Source organism: Talpa occidentalis, unplaced genomic scaffold (genome assembly GCF_014898055.3).
Source record: "Talpa occidentalis isolate TD23 unplaced genomic scaffold, MPIMG_talOcc4v2.1 talOcc4.9, whole genome shotgun sequence".
NCBI lineage: Eukaryota > Metazoa > Chordata > Mammalia > Eulipotyphla > Talpidae > Talpa > Talpa occidentalis.
This window is the reverse complement of record NW_023605305.1, coordinates 38814868-38838281: the sequence shown is the minus strand read 5'-3', so window position 1 is coordinate 38838281 and position 23414 is coordinate 38814868. Positions and strand designations below refer to the sequence as shown.

Below are 23414 nucleotides of genomic sequence, written 5' to 3'. Positions count from 1 at the left end.
CAGTTCCTCTCTTGCTTTCGTGTACACACACACACACACACTGTTCTCAAACTGCAAACTAAGTATGTTCGTGATGTCAACAGTGGTTCTCAAAATCCTTTGACTTTATTAAAATATAAAAAAAAAAACAAAAAACAAGGACCTCTACCAGCTTTATTAGCTGCATATGCATCTGTAATTATATATTATAAATTATATAACGTAATTATAACAAAAACTTGGGTTTTGAAAATTTTTATTCAAGAATTACATAATTTCAAATAGCTTCCAAAATACTTTCCTAGATAACTACAAAAGAAACCAAATTTAATAAGAAATTTAAATCATTAAATATGTTTCACTAGTATATACATATAGAATGCCAAGCAATTAATATATAGCCCTGGAATGCGTACCATGTATTTTTTTTCTTCATTAAAGGCTCAATCCAGCACTTGGTATAGGCTAATATACAACAGGCAGAGTTCAGTGTTCATAAATTTTGACATTAGTTGCCTACATTTATAGCTGTGGTAGTTTGTCCACGGGGGTATCAAATTTGAAGTCTGCAGGAAACAGGTCGGGGGCTCGAGGATAGATTAGTCTGTAGGACTGTCTGATTGTAACATCAGCAACACCAGCAATATCTCCAATTTCTAAAAGACCAAAAAAAAAAAAAATAACTTCATTATGACCCCCTTCCAGTATTCCAACTTGTGACATATGGTAGTATAAAATGTCAAAGTAAAAAAAAAAAAAGTCCAGATTTTTAAAAACCAACAGTAGATAACGTAATGTAGAAAGCAGGAGCTAAAATTAATAATGGCAATAGTACTTAATTACCTCAAAGGACTCATATTAGTATTAAAAGATTCAATGTATTTGAAAAACTGGAATAGTGCTCACAGGGTAACATTATGAATGATAACTATTATACTGATGACTGTATTTAGTACTGCTTTTCACAAAATTTTAAATTTTTTTTTTAAAGATTTATTTATGCATACAAGAACTGCAGTACAGGTCCGAGGTGCAGGGGGTGAGAGGATTCACCAGAGACAGAGTGGGGAGCATAACAGGCAGGTCTACTGAAATACACTGCTGAGGGAAGCAGCGGGCGAGACAGGAGAGGTCTGCTGTGCCATGTGGGTAGCTCCCTGGCAGGCCCCGGAGATCAAACTCATGCTGCAGAGGCTGCAGACAGCTTCACAGTGCTGTGTTTAACTCCTTGCACCAGCAGGGAGGCTCTGCTTTTCACAAATTTTTTTGAGGATCACAGTAACCATGAATACATTCTTGTAACTCACTTTAGATTTCTATAACATCTCCCCTAGCTAATTTCTGTTAAGAAATTTCTGTTGGGCCTCCCCTGGTGGCGCAGCAGTTGAGCACTGGGCTGTGGAGCTGCCCGCAGCCTCTGCAGCGCCAGTTCAATCCCCGGCCGCCAGCGATGGTCCCACATGACATGCAGACCTCTCCTGCCGCCCACTGCTGCCCTCAGCAGTGTGTTTCCTCTGTCTGCCTGTTCTGTTCCCCGCTCTGTCTCTGGTGAATTCTCTCACCCTCCTGCGCTTCTGACTGTACCCAGGGCTTGTATAAATAAATAAATATTTTTTTAAAAAAAATTTGTTAAACCCAGAATGAGATATTATAAATACTGTTCTATAACCTATATTTTCTATTTAATACATTTGAGGTCAGATAGCTGTATATATTATATCAAAAGGCAGTGTTTACTAAAAACACTGTGTGTGTGTGTGTGTGTGTGGTGTGTGTGTGTGTGTGTGTGTGTGTGTGTGTGTGTGTGTGTGTGTGTGTGTATCAGTAGTATACAATCCTAGGAGTGGCTCTATGTGAATGCCTGCAATTCGTATGCAGTTAGTTCATTTTGAATTTCTTTTATCTCATATTGCATTCAATTATTCTAGACACCATAAACTATCAATCCCAACTGGCTAAAAGAACAGGGCTTCAATTTCACAAAAACCGTTCATATATAAAGCAGAAAGTACCAAGATAAAGTTTTATGTTGTTGATAAAAATTAATTTTACAAGTAGGAATGAAGACAAGGACAATGTGCCTAACTAACTTCTCAATGTTACCAGAAAACTCAAAATTTCCTTTGAAAATGAGTGCAGGCCAAAGGGAATAGATAATAGCATACTTAAATAATTGCTGGCTGCTGCTTCCTACTCATTCTTCTATATAATTTATTGCTGTTATATAAAAGTACACCTCCTAACCTAGGATTGCAGCATGTAGTTCATTACCTCACTTTTAAATTTAGAATTTAGTTTATGAGAATCACAGAAATGATTCAAACTTAAGAAATTTACTAAAAACGTTTGCTTAAAAGTTGTCCTACACATTTGAAAATGGCTTTTGAAGGTCAAACTACTTATATCCACTTATTTCCATACTTCCATTAAGAAACTGAATACTGGGCCTCCCCGGTGGAGCAGCGGTTGAGCGCTGGGTTGCGAAGCTGCCCGCAACCTCTGCAGCACCGGTTCGATCCCCGGATGTTCCCCGGCCACCAGAGGAGGGTCCCACATGGCACACAGACCTCTCCTGCTGCTCCCCTCAGCAGTGTACTTCGGTCCTTCTGCCTGCTCTGCTCCCCGCTCTGGCTCTGGTGAATTCTCTCACCCTCCCGCGCTTCTGACTGTACCCAGGGCTTGTATAAATAAATAAATGAATAAATCTTTAAAAAAAAAAAACTGAATACTTAGAAGAAAAAGAACAGGCTTCATGAATGTGAAAGCTTGATGGTTAACACCTACTTTAAGAGTGGTAAGGAAAGGACTATTCAAAATGACCAGGAGCAGGCCTCCCTGATGGCACAAGGAGTTAAGACGCAACCTATGAAGCTAGCCGCAGCCACTGCAGCATGAATTCGATCCCCGACCAGGGAGCAACTCACATGGCGCAGCAGACCTCTCCTGACTCACCTGCTGCTCCCCTCAGCAGTGTATTTCAGTCGATCTGCCTATTGTATTCCCCACTCTGTCTCTGGTGAATCCTTTCACTCCCCCCCTTGCAACTCTGGCCTGTACCCCAGTTCTTGTATGTATAAATAAATCTTCAAAATGACCAAGAGCATTTAAGGAAAAAGAATAAAAATTTCTAAAAATGAAAAATACATACAAACTAAAATAATTTTAATGGGGAAAAAGTCTATGCCTCTAAAATACTTTGAGCCACTTAAAAGCAAAATATTCTGTTAAATATTTTGATGCTGAGGTATTCCCTCTTAAATGTGAGTTCTAAATATTTACCTGCTACATACTTATAAGCAGATATGAAAAATACCTGATGAACTCTTCCGAAGAAGAATCTTACCTTTCTGGGTCCTCTTCTCAGCTGATGCCTGTGAAGCCATGTAAATGGCTGCTGCTGCCACAGATATCGGGCTTCTTCCAGGAACCAAGTCCAATTCCACAGCTTTACGGGCTATATGTGTAGCTGCCATCTGTACTTGCTTAGGAAGGCCAAGGTTGGAACAAAACCTGGACATGAAGTCCCCAGTTGTAATCAAATCCACACTGGTTTCTAAAGCTTTCAAAATAAGTTTAAAACATCGCCCAATTTCTTTCTTAGAAATTCGTGACACGGCACATATTTCTGGGGAAAAAAAAATATATATATATAGAGAGAGAGTTCATTTTTCAATCTGCTTTGATTATTAAAGTAATACTTTATAATTGCAAAAAAAATTCAATCATGCTTTAAAAAACAAAGCGCTAAAGCTCTCAATGTTACTTCCCATAGCTAATTTAAAATTTCTCAATTAATCTAAGTTTTTCAAAAGTGGGCAGAGGATCTGAACAGACACTTCACTAAAGACATACAAATGGCCTCCAGGAACAAGAAAAGATGTTCGCCATCTCTTATAGAAGTCAAAATAACAGAGATACCAACTCATACATATGAGAATGAATATTATCCAAAAGACAAATAATGAATGGGCGTAGAAAGAAACCCTCATACACTGCTGGTGGGAATGTAAATTGGTGCAGCCAATTTATGAAATTTCCAGTCTTTTGGAAAATAGTGTGAAACTTCCTCAAAAAATTAAATTCCAAATGACCTACTTATCTCACTTCTGGGTGTTTACCAAAAGATACAGAAACACTTAATTCACAGAGATAAATACACCTATACTTACTGCAGCATTATTTAAATAGCCTAGAGCTAGAAAAACCTAACTGCCCATTGACAGATGACTGGATAAAGAAGATGTGTTAAGTTATAATGCAATATTACTTCAATAAAAAAGAAAAGTTAAATATAAGTCTTTAACTTTCCAAATATTAACCTCTGAAATTTCAATTCATGCAAGTAATTTTCTTCAACTAATCAAACACTTCTTTGATATTTACATATTAATCTGTCTTAGGAAATATAACAAGGAAGTTAAAGAAAAACTCAAGCTAAAGGATGCTGCTCAAGCTACACCCTATACACATTCACTCCCTCTAAGTTCAGGCTAGAGCAAAATTAGACCAAATATTTGAGCCTGTTACTCTAAAAACTTCAAACACCAAATAGTTTGACAATAAATTTAACAAAAGCTTCAGTTTTAGTTGTAAAACAAGAGATGATGATGATAAAGGGTACTGCCTCTTCACTTTGACATAAGAAATTTCAATAAATATTGATGAATGAAGGGTATATAGTCAAATGCAAACGTGTAAGTATCACAGCAACACTTGTGTGAATAAACACATACATGGGGTAAACTGAAAAATGGATGAAAAATACTAGTTCTCTTAAAGCTTCCAACTATAGTATGTAAAAATGCAAATCATGTAACTCAAGAGAAGAAATTTACTGAGCCTTCCTACGGTATGACTTCCTCAGCTGTAGAGCCTGGGCTGGGAGTGGAAACTTTTCTGTGTGTCAAACATACAGATTTACACCAAAACCTACTTTGGCTTAAGATGCCTGGAATTAGAGTCCACAAAGTACAATGCAGGCAAAAGATCTTACTAGCAAAGAACATAGGGGCTTCACGGCCGATAGCTCTACATGGGAGCACAGCCTGCAAAGAACAAGGTCATTAAGATCAAGAATAAATTTTTGTCAAGGAACAAAATAAGGAGGCATTTGGAAATGATACTGAGCTACTTGGCATCAGAGCTGCTTTGGTATCTATTACTTTAATATGATACAACTTTTTTAACCGATGCAACTAAAAACTTACCTTTAAATGTCCTAGGAACCCCTTCTTGTCTACAGGCAATATAGAGACAAGCAGACGCTATGGCATCATTAGCTCTTCCCTTCAGGCTCTTCTGCTCATATACTTGCTTGAATAAATTATTTGTTCGATCCTTCAAAGCAAAGAAACTAAGCTTAATTAACTCTAGGCCATTTAATTAGTTGCAATATCAAAATTTCATGTGTTCATTAAATTATGCTAAGTCAATGCCGGAATGGTTTAAAGGAAACAGACAAAACTTACAACTATATTTCGAGGGAGGTTGATTCTATCTGCCATGGTAGTGATTTCCTTGAATGCATTCATCATTGCCCGATCAGAACTACTCATTGTTCTCCGATTTTGGTATTTAGAATTGCCAAATTCATCAAAACTTGCAGCTCCTGTACCCTATAAAACAAAGATTTTTAACTTATGCAAAAAATTTGAAAACTTGGATGAATAGAAAAAAAAAATTTTTTTTAAGATTTATTTATTTAGGGCCTCCCTGGTGGCGTAAGTGGTTAAGACACAACCTATGAAGCTATCCGCAGGCCCTGCAGCATGACAGCACGAGTTTGATCCCCAGCCATGGAGCTAAGCACATGGCACAGCAGACCTCTCCTGACTCACCCACTGCTCCCCTCAGTAGTGTATTTCAGTCATTCTACCTGTTCTGTTCCCCACTCTGTCTCTGGTGAATCCTCTTGCCCCCCCCAACCCCGCACCTTAAAGATTTATTTATGCATACAAGAACTGGGGTACAGGCCAGAGGTGCGAGGGGGTGAGAGGATGTACCCTCAAAATTGCATAGCCATGTAACTGACAAATTAGTAAAACTTGAGAGAGGGGAAAAAACCACCTTTGAAGGACATATATGACCTAAGGAAATGGAAGGGCACAGATGTTTTTTGAATAGAAGACTTTTTCATGAAGTTGATTTTCTCTAAGTGGAAATAAATCTAATCAAAATCTGTGAAAACGTTAAAATACTTATGTTTTAGACAAAGTGGCACTAACCTTAAAAAGACTAGTGGAGAAAATGCTGAAAAAACAACGATGGAGGATGAGTGCTATCAGACATTGAAACAGTGTGGTGTGGCATTTGATTCACTAGACTAGGATAGAGAAAGGATAAGATGTCCAGAAATATTCCCGAATACATAGGCTACTTTAGCATATAAGCAAAGCACCTTAAAAAAAATTTTTTTTGGCCATAAAAGCATTAATAGGTCCAAAAGAGAAAACATTAATAATATTTAATAATTAATAATATAAGAGAAAACATTAATAATGGTTACCTGTTTTTGACAGGGAAAGGGGGTTGCTATGGGAACTGAGACTTTGGAGTGAAGGTTAAGGAACATTTATAATATTCCTTTTATACTTTTGTTTTAAGTCATGTATTTCCTATTGAAAAAATTAAACATTAAAAAAAGTTACAGGATCAATGAACTGAAATTTCACATTTAGAATATCCATTCTCCCCCAGCCTCTAAGGTGAAACAAATGCAGAAATCACCTAAAACTATTTCTGAACATAAAACTATAAACTTCTTTTTTCAACTGTAAACTTTTTAACACACAAAACCATAGTTTTGAAATTTGATAAGCAAGCTACAAGGCATGAAAACATGACCGGTTTTTCCATAACTTTCTTAAAATAGATTATGCAATAGTATATATATCAAGTTCAAAAATAGCAACTGGAATATTGTCACTATACTTCCAATTCAGATGAAAAAGCTAGGATGTCAAAAAGAATATGCCTTATGTAATAGCAGGTTCCATTTATTGAACACATACTAACACTACATGTTTTAAATAGTTAACCTACAAACCCAAAGGTACTATTATTCTCATCACTTTACTGATGAGGAATGTGAAGCTTAGGGAAGTCATAAGTTCACCAATATTAGAAAACAGGCTATATGCTCTCTATGTATCTTAAGTAGTGTGTTATTCAAATTCATATGTCAAACTATACTCATAAAGACCATCTAATATTCCACCTAATTTCCGTGGAAAACGTGCTTCATGAAAACAAGGGTATGAGATAGAAAACCTGTAATTTTGATCTGTAGGTCTCCCCTCTAAGATGGGAGCAAATACAGAAGGCACTATATAGTATTACTGGTAAAAACAGTATTATATAGTATTACTGGTAAATCCTACTGTCAGGTTAAGATTCCTTATTGGGGGCCTCCCCAGTGGTGCAGGCGGGTGAGCATAGCACTGTGAAGCTATCCACAGCCTCTGCAGCGCCAGTTCGATCCCGGCCAGCCAGTGAGGGTCCCACATGGCATGGCAGACCTCTCCTGTTGCGCCCACTGCTCCCCTCAGCAGTGTTATTTCGTCAGTTTGCCTGTTCTGTTCCCTGCTCTGTCTCTGGTGAATCCTCTCAACCTCCTGCACATCTGGCCTATACCCCGGTTCTTGTATAAATAAATAAATCTTTACCCAAAAAAAAAAAAAAAGATATTTCTGTAAAATTCCCACACTTGCAAGTCTTTGGTCAATCCACACCTGGTAGTTTCTGCTAAATAGATTTATTACCTTGCCAATCATGGTAGACAAATCTCCATCACTCAGAAGAGGATTCTGAGAATCTCCAACTCGAGATGGATCTTTTGTTGCTTTATCATTGCTGAAAGTTCTCCACTCAGATCCCACATCAATAACACGGTCACCTAAGAATACAAGCACAAATCCCAATTATCAGGTCAAGATAGGGCTTATTCAACACTATCTAATGCCTAATTCAGTCCTATAATTCTCAGAAAATTTGAACATGTACATCTAAGGCTCTAATTTATGTACCATCTCACAGACATTATTTTGAAGCATTCCTTTAATTATTATTTTAGTTCAGTAATGGTTCTCTTTAAACATGCTATGATTAGTCAGTCTAACTTAGAAAAAAAGAATTAGTCAAAAATAAGACAAATAGTGAAATAAAGCTATTCATATGTGATCCAAAGATAAATATGGTTCAGAATCAAATTTTGTACAAAATTTGCATCAGGCATGTAAAAAAACCCAGAACACTGTTTACAATGGTATTAATGTTTATAATAAAAAAATTACTAAATTTTCATGGGAAATGCTTTGCAAAGAATTAAATCCAAACTTATGTTTTAGTAACTACTTGATGAAAAAATATTTTTGACCTAATATTTTGTACAGAATAAACTTTAAGCCTAGAATTACTGCAAAGAAAGCCAGGTGGGTAAACTACTTTTTTTTTTTTTTTTTTTTTTTTTTTTTTTTTATGTTCAGCATTGTCCCATTTTTATTTTTTTTTTTTTTTAAATATTAAATTTTATTTTTATATTCCCCCATACAATTGCAAACGCCCCATTCTGACCCCAATCCTTCCCTCCCGCCCCCCACCCCCAAAAAGTGTCTCTGGTTCATAGTTTTTTGTTGATTTTGATTTTCACTTTCTTATATTCATTTTCCTGGTCCCTTATTTAAGTTTTCTAGATTCCTGCTATGAGTGAGACCATCCGGTATTTTTCTTTTTCTTTTTGGCTTATTTCGCTGAGCATGATCCCTTCCAGTGCCATCCATGTTGCTGCAAATTGCATGTGTTTATCTTTTTTGAATGCTGAGTAATATTCCATGGTATATATGTACCACATCTTCTTGATCCAGTCATCTATTTTTGGGCATTTGGGTTGTTTCCAAAGCTTAGCTATTGTAAACAGTGCTGCTATAAACATAGGAGTGCAGGTGCTCTTTGGAATTGATGTTTCTGTGTCCTTTGGGTAAATACCTAGGAGTGGAATTGCTGGATCATATGGAAGCTCTATGTTTAGTAGGTCCAGAAATCTCCACACAGCTCTCCATAGTGGTTGGACCAGTTTGCACTCCCACCAACAGTGCACAAGAGTTCCTTTTTCTCCACATCCTCGCCAACATTTGTTGTTGCTAGTTTTTTTAATATGTGCCATTCTCACTGGTGTGAGATGGTATCTCATGGTAGTTTTGATTTGCATTTCCCTGATTACAAGTGATGTTGAACATTTTTTCATATGTCTGTTGGCCATTTGCATTTCCTCTTCAGAGAAGTTTCTTTTTAGCTCTTCTGCCCATTTTTTGACTGGATTATTTTCTTTGTTGTTGCTGAGTCTCATCAGCTCTTTGCAGATTTTTGTGATCAGTCCTTTATCATTAGTGTTGGGTGCAAAAATGTTCTCCCAGTTGGTGGGGTTTCGCTTTGTTTTTGTTATTGTCTCTTTTGCTGTGCAGAAGCTCTTTAATTTGATGTAGTCCCAGCTATTTATCTTTCTCTTCACTATCACTGCTTTGGGTGATGTGTCTGTAAAGATGTCTTTGATGTGCAAATCCCGTAGTGTTTCGCCTATATTTCCTTCTATGTATTTTATGGTTTCAGGTCTTATGTCTAGTTCTTTAATCCATTTTGAGTTGATTTTTGTGTATGGTGTGAGGTAGTGGTCAAGCTTCATTCTTTTGCATGTAGCGACCCAGTTTTCCCAGCACCATTTATTGAACAAACTTTCTTTGCTCCAATGCATAGTCTTTGCTCCTTTGTCAAAGATTAGTTGACCATAAATCTGTGGGTTTATTTCTGGATTTTCTATTCGATTCCATTGGTCTGTATGTCTGTTCTTGTTCCAATACCATGCAGTTTTGATGATTATGGCTTTGTAGTATAGTTTGAAGTCTGGGAGTGTGATGCCTCCATTTCCTTCTTTTTTTTTCAGTAGAGCTTTGGCTATTCGGGGTTTTTGGTGATTCCATATGAATTTCATCAATAATTGTTCTATTTCTTTGAAGAATGCCATTGAGATTTTGATTGGAATAGCATTGAATCTGTATATTGCTTTTGGTAGGATGGCCATTTTAATAATGTTTATTCTTCCAATCCATGAGCAGGGGATGTCTTTCCATTTCTTTGTGTCTTCTTCTATTTCTTTTAACAGTGTTTTATAGTTTTCTTTGTATAGGTCCTTTACCTCTTTTGTTAGATTTATTCCCAAATATTTGATTTTTTTTGTTTCGATAATAAAAGGGGTGGTTTTTTTGATTTCTTCTTCTTCAGATTTATTGTTTGTGTATAGGAAGGCTACTGACTTTTGCGTGTTGATTTTGTATCCTGCCACTTTACTGAATTGATTGATGAGTTGAATTAGTTTTTCTGTGGAGATTTTGGGGTTCTCTATGTATATTATCATATCATCTGCAAATAGTGATAGTTTGACTTCTTCTTTTCCTATTTGGATTCCTTGGATGTCTTTCTCTTGTCTTATTGCTCTGGCTAGGACTTCCAGTATTATATTGAAAAGCAGTGGTGAGAGTGGACATCCTTGTCTTGTTCCAGATCTTAATGGAATTGCTTTCAGCTTTTCACCATTGAGAATGATACTGGCTGTTGGCTTGTCATAGATGGCCTTTATGATGTTGAGGTATGTTCCTTGTATCCCAAGAATTTCAAGGGCTTTTATCATGAATGGGTGTTGCACTTTGTCGAAAGCTTTCTCAGCATCTATTGATATTATCATATGGTTTTTATATTTCTTTTTGTTGATGTGTTGGATAACGTTGATTGATTTTCGGATGTTAAACCATCCTTGTGCCCCTGGAATGAATCCAACTTGGTCGTGGTGAATTATCTTATGGATACATTGTTGGATTCTGATAGCTAAAATTTTATTGAGGATTTTTGCATCAGTGTTCATTAGGGAGATTGGCCTATAGTTTTCCTTTTTTGTGTTGTCCTTATTCGGTTTTGGTATTAGTGTAATATTGGCTTCATAGAACGTGTTTGGTATTGTCCCTTCCTTCTCAATTTTTTGGAAGAGTTTGTGAAGGATAGGCACTAATTCGTCTCTGAATGTTTGGTAGAATTCATTTGTAAATCCATCAGGTCCTGGGCTTTTGTTTTTGGGGAGGTTTTTAATTACCATTTCAATTTCGCTGCTTGTAATTGGTCTGTTTAGGTGTTCTATTTCTTCTTTATCTAGCTTTGGGTGATTGTAGAGTTGTAGGAATTTGTCCATCTCCTCTAGATTGTTGAACTTGTTTCCATATAACTGTTCATAGTAGTTACTGATTATTCTTTTGATTTCTGCTGTGTCCGTTGTGATTTCTCCTCTTTCATTTATGATTCTGTGTATTTGTGCTTTCTCCCTTTTTTCCTTTGTGAGCCTGGCTAGGGGTTTGTCTATTTTATTGATTTTTTCAAAGAACCAGCTCTTGGTTTCATTGATCTTTTGGATTGTTTTTTTAGTTTCAATTTCATTTATTTCTGCTTTGGTTTTTATTATTTCTTTTCTTCTACTGGTTCTGGGTTTTTTGTTGTTCTTTTTCTAGATCTTTGAGCTTCGAGATTAGGTTGTTTCTTTGAGTTCTTTCTTGTTTTTTGATGTGAGCTTCTATTGCTATATATTTTCCTCTTATTACTGCTTTTGCTGCATCCCATACATTTAGGATATTGGTGTCCTCCTTGTCATTCAATTCAAAGAATTTTTTAATTTCTTCTTTGATCTCCTCGTTAGTCCAGTGGTCTTCCAGTAGTGTGGCTTTTAATCTCCATGAGGTAGGATAGTTCCTTGCCTTCTTTTTATGATTTATTTCTAGTTTGATGCCTTCGTGGTCAGAAAAGATGGTTGGTATGATTTCAATCTTGGTGTATTTGTTGATGTTTGTCTTGTGCCCCAGTATGTGATCGATCCTGGAGAATGATCCGTGTGCGCTTGAGAAAAATGTGTACTCCGTTTTTTTTGGGTTTAGTGTTCTATAGATGTCTGTTAAGCCCAAATGCTCTAGGTCCTTATTTAGAGCTTTAGTTTCTTTACTTATTTTTTGTCTTGTTGATCTATCCATTGTTGATAGTGGTGTGTTGAAGTCTCCCACTACATATGTGTTTTCTCTGATGTCTGTTTTCAGAGAGGACAACAGTTGTCTGATATATTTTGGTGCTCTTTCGTTTGGTGAGTATATGTTAATGAGTGTTATTTCTTCTTGAAGTATTGTCCCCTTAATCATAATGTAGTGACCATTGGGGTCTCTTTTTATTTTTTTGAGTTTGAAGTCTGTTTTATCTGATATAAGTATAGCTGTTCCTGCTTTCTTTTTTGGCCCATTTGCTTGTAGGATTGTTTTCCATCCTTTGACTTTGAGCCTATTTTTATCTTTTGTAGCTAAATGTGTTTCCTGGAGACAGCAAAAGGTTGGGTTTTGTTTCTTAATCCAGGCTGCAACTCTGTGTCTTTTTATTGAAGAGTTTAGTCCATTTACATTTAGAGTTAATATTGATATGTTAGCATCTGTATTTGCCATTATGTTTGTCTTTCCTTTGATTTTATTTATTTATTCTTTTAATAACTTTTTTTTTTTTTTTTGGTCTTCTTTCGTTGTTATTCGTCCCTCTGAGGTTCTGGCTTTAGGATTCCTTGTAGTATTTTTTGGAGTGGGGGTTTAGTCGCAATGAAATTCCGGAGTTTCTCTTTGTCTGGGAAGGTCCATATTCTTTCTTCATGGAGGAAAGAGAGCTTTGCGGGATAGAGTATTCTTGGTTGGCATCTGTTTTCTTGGAGTCTGTTGACTATGTCCCTCCACTCTCTCCTTGCCCGTAGTGTTTCTTCAGAGAAGTCTGATGTCAGCCTGATTGGTTTTCCTTTGAATGTTATCTGTTTCTTCCCTCTTGTCAGCTTCATTATTTTTTCCTTGTCCTGGATTCTTGGGAGCTTTACTATTATGTGTCTTGCTGTGTTTTTCCTTTCGTCGTGGAAGTTTGGTGTTCTTCTTGCTTCTTGTATATCAATTTTCAGCTCCTTCTTCTCATTTGGGAAGTTCTCTTCAATTATATCCATGAATATTTTCTCTGTTCCTACATCTCTCTCCTCTCCTTCTGGAATTCCTATAACTCTTATATTTCCTTTCCTCATGGAGTCAGATAGTTCCCGAAGTCTTTCTTCATTCTTTTTCCTTCATACTTCTCTTTCCTTTTCTGTTTTGGTTCTTTTTATTTCTGTGTCTTCAAGATTACTTATTCGTTCTTCCATTTCATCTATTCTGCTTTCATTGCTTTTCCCAGAGTTCTTTAGTTCCTCCATTAATTCTTTGATCTCCTGCATTTCTCTTACTTCCCTCTTTAGGGACTCAATTTCCTTCTTCTGATCTATCACTTTTTTAATCATGGCAATTTTAAATTCTCTTTCTGGAAGGCTCAGAAGTTCTTCCAAGTTGCTGTCGTTGCAATCTGGGGAGTGGTTTTCTTTTTGTGGTGTGCTTCTTTCCTGAGGAGTTGTTAGGTTGCGTGTGGTTCTTCTACTCCCTACTGTCTGTTTTCTAATTTGTCGTATGCGTTGGGACACTGTGTTGCTCGGACTGACTGACATCTTGGGTGAACTTCTCCGCTCCCCTCTGGCTCTTCCAGGAGCCATCTCTGTCTTCTGGGGGAGCTTTCTGCTGGTTTTAGGCAGTTTTTACTGAAGAAATGTCCCTGTTCTCAAATGGCGAAGCGGGATGCAGTCCCTGCGCCTCCGGTTTCAGGCACACTCTTCTGCGCACCCGGTCTGCCCCGGACGTGGGTGCCTGCTCCCTCTGTGGGCTCAGACTGCTGGTCGGAAGGGGCCTGGCGTGGAATAACTTCCCGGCTGGCCACTGGGTCCTCCAGAAACCTTCTGCCCTTTTCAAGCAGTCTTAAGAAATGTCCTGTTTTATAGGGTGTTAGTGACTTTTTTTTTTCCTGGTCGCTAGGTGGCGCCAGAGATCTCTCCTATTGTCCTTGGGGGGCTGTTTTTCGCCTCCCCCCACCCCGTGGGACAGAGAACAGAGCGGGAATGGTAGGGTACACCTCAACAGCTTTGGGGTGCTGTGTCTGCCTTGTGCCCCACCGTCGTGGAGAACCCACGGCCCGAATTTTCGTGCCCCGGGTCTCAGTTCAAAGCCCTCAGTTCCAGGACGCGGGCTGTAGCCCAGTTCAGTGGCGCGGGAATGGCGCCTTTTGCACCGCTCCCGTGCCTGGGCGCCTGGTTCCTGCTCACTCAGGGAGGGACCTTCACGTCAGTGAGGACCTCCGCGCGTCTCCCCGCAAGCCTAGGTTGTCTCCCCAAAAGCCTAGGTCGCAGGCGCTGGGACCTGGGCAGCTGCGATCCCGGTCTGCACTTGCTTTTCAAGCGCGCCGAGCGCGCCACTTTTCCGCGCAAGCTTACCGGCAACCCGGGCTGTGTGCGCGTCTCCTGGGGTCTTTGTTCTTCTCTAATGGCGCCCGGAGCCGTTCGCTCACAGCCGTGGCGGATCCTGCAGGGTTCGCCTCAGCTCCCGTTCACGGGGTGTGGTGGCTGCAATAGTTCCTTCCTACTCACAGTCCCGCTTGCTGCGTCGTTTGTTCTTGTGGGCCGTTTTGGTTTGTTGTTTCCTCCTCTCTGCCGGTCAGAGAGTGCCGCCTCTGTGGGCGGGGGAGGGGAGCAGGGTTCTGTGCTTCCCTCCCTTCTAGTCCTCTTTTATGGCCACTTTCTTCTTCGGGTAGTTTGCTGGCGTCACCCGTTTATCTTCCGTGTCCCAGTTCTCACTGGGACCTGCCGCTTTTCCTCCCTATTCACTTTTTTTAATGGGAGATCTTACTCGCAGTGTCTCCTCGCCGCCATGTTGCTCCGCCCCTCTTCTACTCTTTTTGATACAGAAGCAGTGACTAAGTATGTCATGCCAAGAAACCACGTATGAGCAGACTGACTTTGATTATGCTTTGGAAGAATGTTCAATGGCTGGTAATAGACAAGAGTTAACACTGAATACTTGCATATATGAATCACTGTGCCCTTCAGTAAATGTACTCTAATCTTCACAACTTTATAAAGGCTGGTACCACTTTTATTGCCAATTTACAAATAGTCTTAATTTGCCTAAAATCACACAGCTAGAAATGCACATTGGATTGAAGGGTCTGTCTACACTGCATCTATAAACTATGTGCCTTCCCACCAAAGTATAATAAAGATGACAGCAGAAACCAGACTATTTTCTATCTTTGCCTATACACAACAATCAGCAAGGAGAAAAGAATGGCAAAAATCAGTTACCTCACCAGTTAAAAGATATTTATGGCCCTGACAGTGAACTGATGTAACAGGTTAAGTGTGTAGACTCTATCACTTGCCACTTAGCTGTGGGGGGAAAAAATTACTTAATTTCTGTGTATTTCACTTCCTCAGCTTTCTTTTTTTACCAATAATCTCATATTTTAAAAAGTATAGAGATTAAAAAAGTTAACATAGGTACAGTGTAGGTAAAGTCCTTAAAAAAGGCCTTCAAAGGAGTTCAAAGTAGGTCCTTGATAGTCATTATTTACTGCTATGATAATGAAAACTTAAAGATGGCAGATACTCTGGCATTTCCTCCCTTTGCTTTTGGGGGGAAAGAGAGGAAGAAGGCAAATCACCGGTTGTAAAACATTAATCTCCATATTAGGCAAGTGCTCTGCTACAGATTATTTAGTCAGTAGGGCAGCAAGGGAGATAGGTAAAGAACTCAATGAAGATTGTATTAAATCTTGTGCACTACTTTTTATACAGCGCATAAATTAAAATGCTCATAAACAGAGTTTAATGACCATAAGCTAATCTTAAGTGTTCTAGTTAAGAAAGCAGGAAACCCACAGCCGGAATTAGCAGGAATCAATCCCTGCTGATTTCATTTTTCTTTGAATAGTCAAATCACTTGGGAGTAACCAGGTATAACTTGGATTATTGAGTGCCCCATCCCAAAGGACTGAGATTGGAGCTATGTGCCTTATTCCCATACCTGTACCCAATGGGCACAGCTAAGGTACGTGGAAGCAGGGAGGTCAGTTACAAGAGAATATTACAGGCTGAAAAGATACTTCATAATATGGAGGTTAACTGGATGAGGCTGTCACAATGGATTTCTCTGCTTCCTCCTCATAAATAACATCACTAAAATTAGGAAGAAATTCTAATTCTATAAATTAAGATTTTAAAAACTCAACTGAAAGTAACATAGAATCTATTATGTATTGATGCCTTACTACAAGACTTAAAGTCCAGGGCCTCCTGGTGGCCTAGGGGTTAAGTTTTTAGACAAAATTCAGCCTCTTTAAATAAATAGCACATTCTGGTTAAAGTGACACGGTGATGTCCCCACGCGCTTGATGTTTTCAGAGATAAAAGTGAAACTAACTTTACTAGTCAGCAAAAGTAAAAACATAAACGTACAAAAAGGAAAAACTATGGCCTTCAAAAATAGTTACTTGGCAAGTTTCAGGTTAAAAAAATAAAAATATCATTAACCTTTAATGTTTTAATAACACAATGACAATATTAAGAGAAGAATGTAAATGAAAAAGACAAGTGAGTAGGTATGCTGACATATTTTAAAGTCTCTCTAGAAATCTAAAGTATTAGCCAAGATGCTTCAATTCATAGCATTTTCCTTTTGGTTCCAAAGTAACTTGCCATGAGTTTCTTTTACTGCTTACTTTACACAGCCTTAAAAAATTCGGACCAGATTAGAAAAAAAAAAAGTTGGCCCAGCATAGTATAAACAGAAAAACCAGAAGTGGGTAGTGATGTAATTTTTCCACATACATAGGGATGAATCTACATGACTCATTCAACAATCTGTGGTTTGTGCTAAAAGCCATTTCCTCTCATATTTTACTATTCAAAACACAGCATTTATTAAAAAAAAAATCAAACTATAGCTATACTGACAGATAAAGCACACGAGAAACAAGAAATAGGGTAGATAACTCAAAAACTAAGACTATATGAAGGACTTTAATTTGAAGAAAACCTAAGTGAGATAGTATTTTAAGTCATTCTGGAAGGAAATACAGTCTTGTCAAGAGTAAGTGTACAAGGCAGCACAATGTTAGGACATCAGCACCTTTGACAAGGAAGAAGTCTGCTAATAGTGTGCCCACACATGCACATTTATCCTTCAATGTGCTAGATATAGAAACATGCCAACTTTTACCAGTTGCTTTCTTATTCAGAAATCCATATATAAATATTTTTCACAGCCAAAAGAACAGCACTTTGATTATATATGTAAATACATACTCCCTTCTCCCTCCTCCACCTATAGTTTAATCTCTACTACTCCGCAGAATCAAGCACTCTACCCAAACATACCCAATATTTATGTATTACATACATTGTTACAGTTCTCAGTCTATGTGTAATGTCTAAATAATATAAAAAGATATTTTACCATATTCTAAAATGAATGATTTCAATTCTATTTTTCAAGAAGAAATTGAGAATAAATGCCAAAATTATTCACACCAGTTTAAAATGGTTCATCTATGGCATTTCCTTTAAAACTTGGAAAAACTTGATTCTAAAGTATTTACCTACAAATGTCTCATATGAGAATGTTCATGGGAATGTTATTCATGATAGCTAAAAACTAGAAACAACCCCAAAGACCCAAGCTAAGGAACACCTCTCAGTAAACCACTCAAACATGCAATAACAAAACATAACATTTCAAAAACATTTCTAGTCCCAAAAAAAAGTCATTAAAAGAAACTTCCATTTTATAGGTAGTTCAAAAACTGGCAAAATAAGGACAGACATCAGTGCAGTGGTTACTGCTGGGTGGGAATCAGGGTAGAAGTCATGATTTCTAGAATCATGACTAGAAAGACATGAGAGGACTTCTGAAGTCACAGCAATGGTTCGAATATCTTGATTAAACCATTGGTTACATGAGTAAATACAGTCAAATTCTAACCATACATTTGGAATCTGTGCAATTTATTATACGCGATTACACCTCCAAAAATTAATAATTAAAATTCACTCATCAAAATACTGTTGCTCTTGAATTAAGCTGTACCAAAACCACACATTATTTTTATAAATTTTCTTGGACAAGGGATACACTCTTTCTGAAGGTCTTCTTTCAGATTAAGTACACGTATGTCACATTTGAAACTAGACCTAATTTTTTTTTACTGGTAAAAATCTCATTTTCTAACTAGTAATTGCTATAATATTTTATGTGCTTATATTCAGCCACTTTTAATAGACTATTAATTTTTAAAATTTGATCTTAATATTCTAGATATATAACCCCATCAGCAGCAAAGAACTATTCCCTTTCCAATGCTTAACTCCCATTTCTATTTAATATCTAAAGCACTTGTCAGAACTTTCAAAACAATACCATTGATATAAAGCAGAAATGTCCCCAATATATTATGCATAAAGTAAGCCAAAATAATCTTCCACAATAGGATTATCCTACCCTAATTCATGGTATCTTATATTAGGAATAAGTTAAATTTATTAAATGGTGATCATCTCAGCAGATCATGGTATTTCTTACATACTATCTCTTTACATTATGAAGGTTTACCACAGTTGCTGGGTTATTCTTCAAATATTTGTGTTCTGATCAATGAAATTAAGCTAGGTTACTAAATCATCTCAGAAGTTCCACAGTGAAAATCCATTTATTTCTTATAGTACATGTCTCTAGAAGGGTAGTATGGCTATTTGCTATGCCGTCCTTTTTCAAGAGGATGGAATCCCTACCACTTGAAACATGCACCCAGTCACCATGATAGGGTGAAAGGCATATGGTGAATTACACACTGATTTGATGGTTTCTAACACTTCCGCTCAGACCACTAGCCAGTGCCAGTCAAGGGATGATGTACTTTCAAAGGGAAATACAGCTGTAACAGAGCCAAAAGGAGAAATCAGTAAATAGTTGTCAATACTGTTCCACATGACAATCAGTAAACAGAATTCAGCACTATATTTTGGAGGATTTACGTATAAAGCCATAATAAGATTGTTTTGTAACTTTCATTTTGTGTTCACAGGACAAAGCAATCAGAGTTAACTTCTTTGTATTTTGGTATTATCATGGATTTATCAAAAATTTTATATCCTCTCAAAGTAACATTTTTACTGGTCTATTGCTTCAGAGTAATTATTAATGAAATGTTTTCAGTGTTAAAAGGATGCATTGCCTAGTGAGGGGTGTGGGATTCTTGATTTGTAATCTGCAGGTTTTCTGCTAGGAATGTCAAGTTTTCTTGTATTATACCTTAATACCTTATCATATTCTCCTTGATCTTCAAGCCATACTTGATGGTTTGTGCCATCTTTACTATTTTCCTGTTCACTCTTTCTATCTGAATTTGTCCTCTGCTTTACTGATTCAATTTTCTAAAATGTTAATAAGTCTGCTAATTGCCACCTAAAACAGTTATTAACACGTGAAGAGGGAAAGACTATACTTCTAAACATGATGCAAACCAATGTTACCTCAACTAAACAAATAACAAACACACTGTTAAGAGAATGGAAAATAAGCCACATACTAGGAGGAAACATTTGCAAACGTATCTGAAAAGAGCCCTTGTATCTGGATATATAATAATTCTCAAAACTTAATTATTTTTTAAAAAGCCCCTTTTTACTGTGTCTCCTTGTGCAGTCTTATTTCTTTCAGACCACAATTAACAGAAATGTTGAAGTTTTATTTCAGTGATCACAAAATCAGGTATTTGCTGTAACTTCCCTCTAATTAGGGGTAGAATTTTCTGTTAAGTCCATAGGATCATGATCCTCTTCACTGTAGTTTGTATTCACAAAACTCATGCTAATGTTTATGCTTATTCATCCTATAATAAAGAATTGTTAATCCAAGTCCAATTGTTAGCAGTGATGTTGGAAAACTTTCAAACACATGCCATCAGTACTCTCAGTCTCCCTGGGTACTAAGCACAGCCCATAGCAGAAATTAGATGACCCAAAAAAGATTAAATCCCAGTATGAATCTTAAGTATACTAAGATAGATACATGGAGAGGTCTGTAACATATATTAAACAATTTAAGAACTTTCTCACATTAAACAGCCCAGTTAATACTCCTGGATTTGCTTGGTGCAAGGCTCCTATTTTTGGATAAGCCGTGTACACCAAGGTTTGCATACTGTAGCATAGTGGCTAGTGGTAGTTCCTTCCACCTTATCTACATTGTAGGGGCATAAGGAGGGCACACCCCTTAGTGCTAGTCTAGATTTGCACACATCTTTTCTACTTAAACTCACTAGTAAAGAACTTATTTTCCTAACTACAAGGAAATCTTGGAAATAGTGTAGATGAGCTGCCACATAGCCAGAAAGAATAGGGGAATAGATACAGGAAACAACCAGCAGCCTGTGCTACAAAAAATAATGGGTAGGGAGAGAATAAAGATGAGAAAGCATGTACAATAGAATCAAGGTACTTTGCTTTATATTCTAAAGGAAATAGTGCTCAAAGACACATTTAACCTCCTTACCATGCAAGCTATAAACTACATATCCAACCACAGGAATTTTGTTGTACAATATTAAAACCAGAATGACTTAAGGTAGCAACCTTAACAGTGCAGGAGAAAACTGCAATATACCAATAGCAGACAGGAAGCCACTATTGACTGGAGAGCCTGCTTCTTTAGCCTGACCTAGTAACAGAAAGTTTTATTGTAAATTAATTAAACTTTCCACTTTTAAAAAATATTTTTATTCAAGCAACATTGCATTATAATAAGTTTCAGGTGTGCAGTTATAAATCAACATGTATACATACTATACATACCAAGTTTAACTAATAAAAGGCCAATTCTATCCTTTACCATACAATTGACCCCTATTACCCAATTTACCCACACCCCACCTCCTGCCTTCTGTAACCACTTATTGTGCTTTATTGTCTAGAAGTTTTTGTTTTATTTAGTTCATTTTCCACATATGAATGGAATCATAAAGTGCTTGTCTTTTTCTATCTGATAAAGCAATTTTAAAAAAGGGAATATGAAGAGGGACTGCTCAGAATTTCAATTCATTCTGCCATCTTCCTGAAAATTGACCTTACTTAAACATTTTGGCATACAATCTGTAGTAGAGAATTCAGAAGTAAGTCTTAGCACAGAGTATTCAAATTACTTGTTTTCAAAAGCTAGATTTATCAAAAATCATTTAAGGGCCTCCCCAGTGGCACAGTGGGTTGAGCGCATTGCTGTGAAGCTGTCCTCAGCCTCTGCAGCACAGGTTCGATTCCGGGCCAGCCAGGGAGATACCCACATGGCGCAGCAGATCTCTCCTGTCTCACCCGATTCTCCCCTCAGCAGTGTATTTCGGTCCGTCTGCCTGTTCTGCTCCACACTGTGTCTCTAGTGAATCCTCTCAACCTTCCGCGCCTCTGACCTATACCCCAGTTCTTGTATAAAAATAAATCTTTAAAAAAAATCATTTAAAGTAACAAAAATTTTCAAAATGTGCTGATAAGTCTAAAAGAACAATAATCAAAATGTATTATTTAAATTGGACAACCCCTAAGCCTTAAACATTATTTCTAAATAAATTTTAAAAATCAAGGTGCCTAGGAAACCTTTTAAAGCCAACACACTATATTTGTTAAATATCATTCTGAAAAGGTAATTTATTTCAGCTCCCACTTTCCTTGGTCACTGAACCCTTTCAACTATTCCTTTCTTGTCATATTTCAAGAAAATCCTGGTTTTTAGTCCAGCATTACTACACTTCCTCTGACAAGAAGTCTTGATTTAAAGACAACTGTAAAGAAAATTTTGATCAAGAGATAGTTTATAATGAAATACTATTAATAATATAGCTGGTATCTAAATCACAGTTTCTGTCCCCATAACGTAAACTGATTAAGAATCTGAATTATCCCCTGGAAACCAGCCATGTCATAGTTAATTTCCCAGACCAGTCCACAGAAGTCCATGATGTTTAGATATTGAAAACAAACAAAAGCCCTGCACAAACAGACAGTGTAATTACCATTTGGCAAACTGTAAAAGAAAATGCATCACACATTTCAGCCCTGATTTTCTGAATATATCTTGCTTTTCCTCAAATAAAAGCAGGTCTGAAGCATTATCAGTCATTTCAGATAAGGAGTTGCTTTGGCCTTTTTACTATATGTATCCACTCAACACTATGCTGGTCAGGGACAGTAAAAGATGAAACACTCTGGTGGAAGGTTTACTGTAACTTTAGTCACAATAAATTTAGTCATTCAAATACTGATTTCAGTCCTATGGCACATGTTTCTTTTTCCCTCAACCCAAATGACTTTCCTTCCATGAACTCTTACCTATTCTTAAAGATTATTATGTTTCAATGTAAATTTCAACACTAATTTCCCCAGGAAGTCACCATTTCCTTCCTTTGTATTTCATCTTTCTATATTACTCTCCCTGGTGAGCACTGTGTTTAATAGAAATATGTAGTAGAAAGGCCAAAGGCTTTTTTAAGTCCTAAGCTCTGTATTTAAATGGCTCTTGTTGCTTATCACACATGGAATCTTCAGTTGATCACCAAAGCATACAGAGCCTCAGTTTCCCTTTCTATTAAATATGAAAAAAAAAATCTCTCAATGAATAGTTGTGTTAATGGAGTAAATTTAGTAATTTTCTCATGCTTAAGAGAAAGTAGCATCTAAATTAAGCAAAGATGCTATAACTGAATGCTTACAAGACGTCAAAACAATTTTAAAGTGAATACAACTATTCCTTAATTTGGAAATACAGCTTGACCATACTGACACTAAACCTAATTTTCTTCCTTTTAGGAAATGCTGGTAATGCAAATTTAAAGGTGATAAAACAACAGTTTTTAAAATTTAAAAATAAAGCATTAAATATCCCAGACAGATAACAATCACTCAAACACATACTGCAACTGACTTGCTATGAATAATGGCCTCTCGGACTTACAATCACCCTTTTTCTACAAAGTTAAGGAAAAAGAGTACTTGTATCCCCAAATATGCACCACTGAAATCTCATACTAAAATAATCTCATTTAATTCTTAACAATTCTGAGATAAATGGTACTGTAACAGGGTGGTCCCCAGGAAAGAGGGAGGTTCCAGGTTCCCTGCCCCACCCAAATGGAGGATGGAGCTGAGCAGGAAGAGAAGAGGCTGCAGAGGAGACTGAGGAAGGAAAGAAGCAGGATGGAGATCCAGAAGGAGACCTGGAGGAGGCACATGGGGCCAAGAGACATGTGAAGAAAATGAGCTTGCCTTTTGGTCTTGGACTGGGTGACACAGATGTGGGTGAGAGACCCGAGGGGAGGTGACAATGGCGGCTTTTATCTTGATTTTGATTTTGCTCTTTTCCTTCCGGGCTTGTCTGGTTGTGTCTGACCCTTTTCTGTGGGTCCCCACTGGAAGACACTTTAGACTTCTGGCAGGCTTTGGG

The 23414-nt window shown here is 37.3% G+C and overlaps 1 protein-coding gene across 1 annotated transcript in view; it reads right to left on the bottom strand.

Annotated features, from left to right (window-relative positions):
• Window positions 1–222: 222 nt before the first annotated feature.
• Window positions 223–23414, bottom strand: part of GTF2B (general transcription factor IIB) — a 35814-nt gene continuing 12622 nt past the window's right edge. Inside the window, exons 3-7 of the mRNA XM_037498543.2 lie at window positions 7740–7873; window positions 5448–5594; window positions 5187–5316; window positions 3323–3604; window positions 223–635 (exon numbers count right to left, since the gene is read on the bottom strand). Coding sequence (XP_037354440.1) covers window positions 502–635; window positions 3323–3604; window positions 5187–5316; window positions 5448–5594; window positions 7740–7873 — 827 coding nt within the window. The 3' untranslated portion in view covers window positions 223–501. The remainder of the gene's footprint in view (window positions 636–3322; window positions 3605–5186; window positions 5317–5447; window positions 5595–7739; window positions 7874–23414) is intronic.